The sequence below is a fragment of the Berghia stephanieae genome, chromosome 3, assembly GCF_034508935.2.
Source record: "Berghia stephanieae isolate SIO BIC M18660-M18661 chromosome 3, UCSD_Bste_1.3, whole genome shotgun sequence".
NCBI classification, from domain to species: Eukaryota; Metazoa; Mollusca; class Gastropoda; order Nudibranchia; family Aeolidiidae; genus Berghia; species Berghia stephanieae.
In genome coordinates, this window is record NC_088362.1 from 96,632,733 (window position 1) to 96,641,551 (window position 8,819).

General features: G+C 33.3%; 1 protein-coding gene across 1 annotated transcript in view; it reads right to left on the reverse strand.

The window, feature by feature from the left end:
* The window catches only part of LOC144969399 (dynein axonemal heavy chain 5-like), an 85,840-nt gene that overhangs the window by 76,245 nt on the left and 776 nt on the right, over nt 1-8,819 (reverse strand). The window contains exons 2-12 of the mRNA XM_078908508.1: nt 8,418-8,569; nt 7,729-7,902; nt 7,226-7,430; nt 6,747-6,926; nt 5,920-6,119; nt 4,743-4,925; nt 3,265-3,374; nt 2,083-2,322; nt 1,214-1,347; nt 469-605; nt 1-74 (exon numbers count right to left, since the gene is read on the reverse strand). The exon at nt 1-74 is cut by the window's left edge and continues 47 nt beyond it. Of these exons, the coding sequence (XP_078764634.1) occupies nt 1-74; nt 469-605; nt 1,214-1,347; nt 2,083-2,322; nt 3,265-3,374; nt 4,743-4,925; nt 5,920-6,119; nt 6,747-6,926; nt 7,226-7,430; nt 7,729-7,902; nt 8,418-8,569 (1,789 nt within the window). The remainder of the gene's footprint in view (nt 75-468; nt 606-1,213; nt 1,348-2,082; nt 2,323-3,264; nt 3,375-4,742; nt 4,926-5,919; nt 6,120-6,746; nt 6,927-7,225; nt 7,431-7,728; nt 7,903-8,417; nt 8,570-8,819) is intronic.

The window sequence follows — 8,819 nt, forward strand, 5'->3', positions numbered from 1 at the left end:
ACCATCCAAAAATTTCCACGTACTTCTCTGCCACTGTTCCTCTAATTCCTGGTCTGTTGGCAATGGGAGCAAATCTTGAGGGAAAATTAAAAATAACATGTTCATCTCTCATCTTTGTCGATATCTATTTCATAGTAACTCACGTACCACACATATTTTAATTTTTTTCTAATGCAGAGATCATAAAATTCTAAAAAGAATGAAAAGATTAATATTTTTTAATTGATACAAAAAAAGGAGAGGGAATTGCATGGCACATCACTACCTTTAAATCCAAAATAAAATTTTTAAAAATTCTTGCAGGTTTTGGAACGATGAAACAATACGAAATTGTTCAAAATCATTAGTAAAAAAGATGAATGACTGATCTTTACCTTTATAAACTTATCTGTTCTTTAACAACTTTTAAAGAAGAAATCTTTTCATCCCTAAAATGTAAGTTTATACAATAATAAAGCTCAAACGTACTTTGCAATGACATCCAAACCTTGTTGTGTTTTCATTTTCCTCATGAAAATGACATGAAGATAGGAGCCAAGGAATTTCTCAACATCTTGAACGATGCCTTGGAAAAGTTTGAAATGTGCATCAAACCGGTCTTTGTCCTGGGGATGAAATTAAAAATATACACCATCATAAAATAAGAAACAGAAAAAGACATATTATAACTAAATCATGTGGTTAAAAAACAGCCTATATCTTAAATTGGAAAAAGATCTATTTGTACAGTTGGACGCCTTTAAAATATACTAATCTTACTCAGATGAAATATAAAATGAAGTACTGAAGGACTAAATTGAAATAAATAGGACGTTTGGAAAGTTCTGAGAATATGATATAGTGTAAGTTAGAAAAAGTATGGTATGCCAAGTTGCCAAAAAAAATTAAAAAGAAGAAAAAAAAAAAAAGAAAGAAAGAACAGCAACAAAAACAAACAGGCAAACCATGAATAAATAGAAGAAAAAAACTCGCCTCTTTAACATAAAGAAACAGTTCTATAAATGAAAATACGGTTTTACGCCGGGGGGCCAAAATCTTGGTCTCCCTAGCCAAAATTTGTATGGCGCATAGGCAGAAATAAATGTTGATGTGGTTTCCTGAAGAGGGCTGATGACAGAAATAATTGGAGGGATATGATTCCCTATGTCTGTAGCAGCCTGACAAATAACTGATTAGTTGATTGCTAGTGACTGATTCATTGAGTGGGTGATACCTTAGATTCCACATCCAACATGGTCTTGGTAGTCACGTGTTGTTTCATGGAGTTGTTCATCCTAGAAACATGTTGCTCCACAATCTGGGACACATTGGGACCATCGTCTTCCTCATCCTCTGGATAATATTGCCCTGATGAATTAAAATGCAAACATTTAATGTAAACAGCATACGAACAGTAATCATATCTAGGTGTTTATAAAGCCGAGGAAAAAAATTACAATGTATTTAGGATGTCAAAGATTTTGGTCGGACTACTATTTTAATAATTTTGATGTGTAATTTAAAAAGATATATTAATTATATTTCTTTAGTTTCAGGAAAATATTAAGGGAAATATTTGACATCATAATACACGTTGAATGAAATCTAAATTTTAAAGCAAAAATTATTTAACAATTCTATACGCTTCTTGTTTGGTTTATTTATGTTCTTTGATGTGTCAAAGATTCTCATTTCTCACTTTCATTTGAAATGACTATTATAAGGAATAAAAAGAATTGATTACAATTGACCTCAGAAGTTTGAAAAAAAGAATGGCCTATATTTAATTTGAGATTATGTAGAATGCAAGGTACCGTCATTTATGTTAAATAATAAAAAAGCAAAGAAGAAAAAACAACATAAAAAATCCTATATTTTCATTCTCCTTTTTAATTCCTAGATTTCGATCCAAAATCCAAAATGCTTGGTAACTTTTGCTTTTGAAAATACTTGATTTTGCTATTTAAAAAACGAAATATCAAATTTCTATACTTAGCATGTCATATCTAATCTAAATTGATTAAATTATACAATCGACCGTTTAGTCAGACCCTGAAATTACAATATAATTGATTGACTGTAAAAGTATTTTTAAAAACATACTCAGAATATCCAGTTCTTCCTCTGTCAATCCCTTAGGACCGTTATTGGAGTTGTCGAAAAACACTTCATTGGGAGGGCTCCTCACAGAATTAGTGCCCGTTCTGTTCATGTCCAGGTTTTCACTTTGTGCCTGTTCTTCGTCCTCATCAATGGCATGGAGAGGACGATCAGTAGGGCCAGATATCTGAATGGGTGGAGGAGCAAACTCGTCTTCTTCCTCATCCTGTCGTTCCAACATTTCTGTTAATCAGAAAAGGAAAATGATGAAAAACCGTTTGTCTTTTGGGAATTTGTAATCTGCATAAATGAGTGAATGAAAGGTTTCATAATATACACCTCCACCTTTTTGTTATCAATTGATTTGCTTATAATTATCATCTGTTAGTAATAGATTAGGGGAAAATAAAGAAAGTAAAACCAGAAAAGGGGTATAATATGATGCTGTACCAGACATTGCAGAATAGAAAAATACAAGAAAAAGTGACCCCCAAAAATCACCCCTCCTCGGATAATTTTTTGGTATAGGTACTTTTTTCTTGAATTTTTATCTTGCTTTCTCTGGGCCTGAATCATGCTCATTTTCTTTGATTTTACACATATGTTTGCTTCATAATTTTTCAATATAAATGGTTGGTAGGAATTATAAGTGTGAAAGCCGTCAGACCAGCCTCACATTTTATTTTGTAAACCATAATTTTCAAATACAGGAAAGAATGCAAAGGATGCGAAGTCTTTAAGTTAACTCATAGTAATCACTGTAGCGCAACTAAAATAAAATACACAACCTGAAACTTGAAACTTGAAACTAAATTAAAAGACAAAATCAGGCAAAGATAACTGTAGCTCTAATCAATGTTCCTCCAGTTTGTTAGAAAAAAAAGCAATTGAAACTATTCTCTTGGTATGAGACTGTGTTGAAATTAAGTTGTTTTATATTGAGCAATATATAGAGAAGAATATCAAATCCTTATCTCCCACAATGATAAATTTAAAAAATGAACAATATTTTCATATAAATAGCGCATTTCCATGAATTTACAAATGTTCAATGCGCTTCACAAATCTTCAATAATTCCTCCAGCAAGCCTTGTGAAACCAAATTTCTATTCAAGTCAGTGCAAGTCGATTGTTAAGCATCCCCTTACATAAAGTACACAACAACCTAATTGATGGATATCATACCAGTCAGTGGATCTTTAATCTTTTTCTGTCTCAAGTCTGTCTCGGATGAATCATCAATAACAAGATCCTCTTTCCTAGGGCGTGGAATTCCAACAAGACCTTTGCTTATCCTATGTTGGAATTGACAAGAACATAAAAAATCAGGATCATAATTTATCCTCTTCAGCTTATCCCCCAATACCATTAGGGTACACAACTGCTTATTACCACACAATCCCATCCGAGCCTTAAGGGCCATGGAGTATGTGTGTGTTGCAAAGTAATTTTTAGCAGATCTAACAGAACCAACAAATCAGTCGCTTCTGGGTCGACAGAAGTGTAAAACAAGTCACTGCTGGGTGGAAAGTGGTGTCAAAGAAGACCCCAACCACACACAGGATCAATTCCCTTTGTTTATGAGGTAAGTGAACGATTAAAATCTAAAACCCCAAATGCTAAAACAATTGCTGTTGCTTTACATCCTACTGTTGATACTGCTCTTGTTGCTGCTTCTGAAGCTACCCGACTAAAACGCTTATTTTTTGTTTAACCAGCAAATCCCCATGGCTTTCATCATCCATATCATTATTATTTTTTTTTTAAATTGAGCTTTTATATTGCGCAATATCCACTAAACATGCTAAAAGTGCTTCACAAGGGGTCCCTGGCCAACAGCAACACTTATTATATAGGACGGGACATGATGCCTGTTAGGTGATATTACTATTTTTTTATACAGAGACAACGCTGTTATTGGCCAGCTACTCATTTTACACCTGAGTATGGTGAGAGAATGTGAGTAAAGAGCCTTTTCCAAGGACTCAACTATGCACCGAGCAAGGCTTGATCCTGGGACCTTCCGATCCGAAAGCGAGTGTCACACCGCAATACCAAATAGCCTCACATCGCCATCATCATCATCATCATTATAATCTTCATAACCATCATCATAATCATCATCAACATCCTCATCATCATCAAATTAAATAGTTTATAACATCAAAAAGAATCCTGAAAAATTATGATGAACACATAACTGACATGTCATCTTCCAGTTTTTAACAAAAGAGCAGTGACAACCATGCAACTCAGACTTTAATGAATCATGCTTCATTGAAGCCTTAGTCATTATATCTTGAAAATCATCACATGTTACAATTGTGTGGCTTTGAGGTCTAGTGCTTGTGACCTGTCGGTCATTGGTTCGAGTCCTACTGTGGATGGCACAAAATTGAGTTCTTGCAGATGTAAATTTTCATCACTTTACAGAGGTGTAAAATAATGACATGGATGGTAACAACATTGTTCCTGAGAAAATAAATTGTTTTAACTCTTTACAAACATCACGTCTTGCTCTGTATATTAAGTGATGCTTTAGGCTTGAAATCCTTATATAAGGTGCTCTGATTACAAGCATTCTTTTGTTTTACCATAAGAATCATAATAGGGTGGAGTAAAAATGAATGCCACCTATAGAGATTTAAAGATAAAACACATACTTGCTGAACTGGGCCATTGTGTTGATCACTTCAAGAACTTGGCGGATGCGACCACAGAAGTTATCCAAATGAGACATAATGGCATCTTCATCTGCGATGGGCACGCCGTGACCAGAAACATCAGCGCTTTTCTTTGAAGGTGAATACTGATTACTCCTAGAACCTGCTGCTATGCTTCCACGTCTGTTTGAATGACAATAAATGGATGTTGAGTAAACTGCTGGTCAAAATAACTTCGCGATGGTGGTGGGTGAACGAATCGGCGGTCTCAGAAGTGGGTGAGAGAGGGATCTAGAAATGACTTGGGTTTGATACGAATATTTGTGTTCGTGGATAGCTCACACGGTAGAGCCACGCTCTCACCTGCCAGGCAGAGTTGTCGTACCAATAAGGTCGCAGGTTCAAACCCCTACACCGCCGCGAAAAATTTTTATTCTCTATTGTCTTCTGGCACTTTTCTACTCACTTCATATCTTGTAGGAAACAATGTCATCAGCAAAAGGAGGAAAACAATAAAGTGGAAAATAAAAAGAAAAACAAATGTTAACTGTTAAGTTATTGACAATGTAAGCCTTATGAAGTGAAAAAAAAAAAATCCCTATCTACTTATATCCAGCTATCAATTCTGACTATCCTACTGCTTCCACCACTGCTTCGTCCATTACTATCACTCATACTGTTCTTATTATAACCAATCTACAAATTTCTGCTGAATAAATTAAAGGGTCAATTCTACGAATATTGAAACTATCTTTATTTAAGTGTGAAATGGGGCTACTAGATCTGTTATACATATAATTTTGTGCCATTTGAAAAACCGGTAACCATTCTATATTATTGATTATGACAACCCAACATGTGAAATGGGACTACCAGATCTTTTACACATATATTTATGTACCATTTGAAACAGCTGTAATCATTCTCTATTATTTTATTAAAACAATCCAACATTAAAAACATTTCAATATTGAATAAAATGTTATGTTCATATCTCAATTTTTTAACATAAATAATCTTCAAAGTACCAACGTTAAATTGAAAATAATTACAAAGGTAAACTTCATTCTTTCCAAATAACCAAATACTCTCCTAGATCATCATATTTTTTTTCTATATCCATAAATAATAGTTTTGGGAAAGTTCAAAGCAAGTATTGACTCTCATTCTGACTCACTTCAAAGGGTTGTTGGCTGTGGAAAAGCTGCTCACAGAGGAAAAATGAGAGAGATTCTGTGTGGCTCCAAGAGATTCTCTCAAAGACCTCAGCGATTCTCTGAAGAAACTTTGAACGCCCAGACATGCCCGAAGTCGAGAAAATAGGGTGTCTTCATTCACCATGTGATCTCTGGTCTCTTTTGACCTAGTTCTGGGTGTCTATAATTGAAAATCAAAATGTTTACAAATGAAAGAAATTGCAACAAGAGTAGTTAAAATAATTTTATAGAAATCGTTATGAAGACATAAAATGAAAATCTCCACAGGTATTTCAAAGAATACTCAAATAAGATACAAATTTTGAAAGGGATCTTGGTGTAGTTTTTGATCCACGTTTGAACTTCGGTGTACATATTAATGTTTGTATAACTAAAGCTAATGCATGTTGGGAATCATATACAGAATTTTAATTATTTGGATAAAGGTATCTTTCTTTTATTCAAAACTATTATAAGACCCATTCTTGAATACGAGAACACTACTACATTATATGTAAGATAGTCAATAAGTTATGAAAATATTCAAAGACGATATCTTCAGGAGTCCATAAGTTATTTTTGACTTAACATTAACATATTGATACATTTTTCCTATTCAAAGATTTTTTAAAACTGTCTGTGAAGGACATATAACAAGCTATTTGATATTTGGTAATTATAACATACTGTAAAAGGCAGTTAAAGTATAAGTCCTATATTCAGCCTTAAATAAGATAAGATAAAGAATATTGACCTTTAATGGAGAAATCAAGAGTAAAGGTCTGGGTCAACCCAAAATATTCCTTACTTTCAGTTTATTCTCCACTTGCTTGTTGAGAAATTTCTGCTGTGGATCGCCCTGATTCAAGAGATCTCGATTCATTACCTCATCGGCTACTCTATCCCACAATTCATCCTTATCTTCCAGTATGTTGATGGTCGTTGTTTTGACAGAGTCTTTGCATGACTGGACCAGTTGGTTACAAACCTAATTTGAATGGGATGAATTATTATGATAGTTAAAATGACAAATAAAATTAATGCCATTGCTATTGTGAACATTTTTGGATTGAAATACTTTGGAAAACAAGTCTCAATTTACATATCAATTAACAATCATAAGTTCATTGTATACTTACATTAACCCTTTATACAAGAGGGAAAAATTACCAACAATGAAATTTAACTATGTACTATCAATTTAAATAATATCCATAATGCCTGACTATTTATAAACTAAATGATGATGATCGTAAAATGAGGAACACTATGAAAATATATATCTACCTTTGTCAATAAAATACCCAAGAATCCTGTTCTGGCATAAAATCTTGAAATGGAGTCCATTTGTTTGATTGAATTCACCAAACCAGGTAGGACGTTGTTGACAATGCTTGAAGGATTGCAGTCCATTGACATTTGATCAAAGTGCTTTTTCAATGATTCCAGATATTTCACTTTATCTTTCGTGTCATTCATGCTGTCGGTAATACTGAAAGCAATGTAGAAAGAAATTCAAAGGGATTGATTATTCTTCATTACGTTTAAAAACCAATGCATGACAAACCGGCACTAAACATGATCTATTATGATAAAATTTGAATTGAGCTGCAATTCTTAAAAGAAGAAGAAATCAGCCTGAATGAAATCAGAAAATGTAGATAAATCCAAAGCAATAATATTTTCACTAAGGGTCAATGCAGTTCTTAAAAGAACTAGTCTTTGTTATTGATCCAGGGATTTGAACCAATTGTTGTCATCATATCATGAGAAACAACAACAAAACGTACCATGCATCTGTTATCTTCCACTTTTTGAGAAGGCGAGATTTTGCAGTGATCAGGACCGCCAAAACAGCCTTGCATTCCTTTCCCTTTAACTGTTCGGTAATGTTTGTAAGAAGGCGTTGTCTGCGTTTCCATCTTTCAAGTTCTGATAGTGGTCCAGTGTTTGGATCAAGGAATCTGTAGTGCAAGTAATGAAAAAAAGAATTGTGTAATAAATAATCAAGATAAATATAATACTAAATTCTCATGCAATCTATAGGCGGTGAGTATTGTTCATGACATAACTATTTCCCATTCATCTGTTTAAAAAATAAATTACACATTCAATGAATACAACTACACTAAAAGAGGCATACAATTTACAGGCAATTGAATCAATTAGCCAAAATGCAAAATGGATGTAAGCACATCTCAAAAAAATAAAAAATAAAATTCAATATACCTAAAGAATGTTGTGACAACAAATAGGTCTGTAAATTTAGCTTTTCATTATATCATTTTTTTAAGCAGCTCATTGAAAAGACAATATATATGAATAACTTCAGGTAAAATTGCATAAAATCTAACTAGATGACGACAACAACAACAACAACAACAACAACAACAACAGTTTGATAATCACAAAAACAACAACAACCAAAAAACAAAACAAACACAACAACCAATAAAAAATAAAAGGAAGAGGGGGAAACCTTTCGTCTGAGGTATCATTTATAATCGCTTCAATGGTGTTCATCCACTCATTCACCAGTTCTTCATATTGACTAATCAGGTGAGGATCAAGAGCAGCCGCTCTTTGAAGCTTGAAGTCATTCAAGATGACATTCTCAGGCTGTCTCAACATCTGGAAAATAAGTTTTTTTTCAAAAAAGAATTACAATATAGGTCTATATTGCAAAATCATTGTTTGGATATCTATTTATTCAGAAAAAAAATTAAGTGATCCAAATTGTAATTCAGAGATTGGTGAATTTAATCATCGGATAATACATAAATTTGGTTAGATGACACTGCAATGCAGGTATTAATTGATTACTGGACACAAGGCAAGTGAAAAGATATGTCTACTTAGATTTTTAGTTTTCAAATTAACT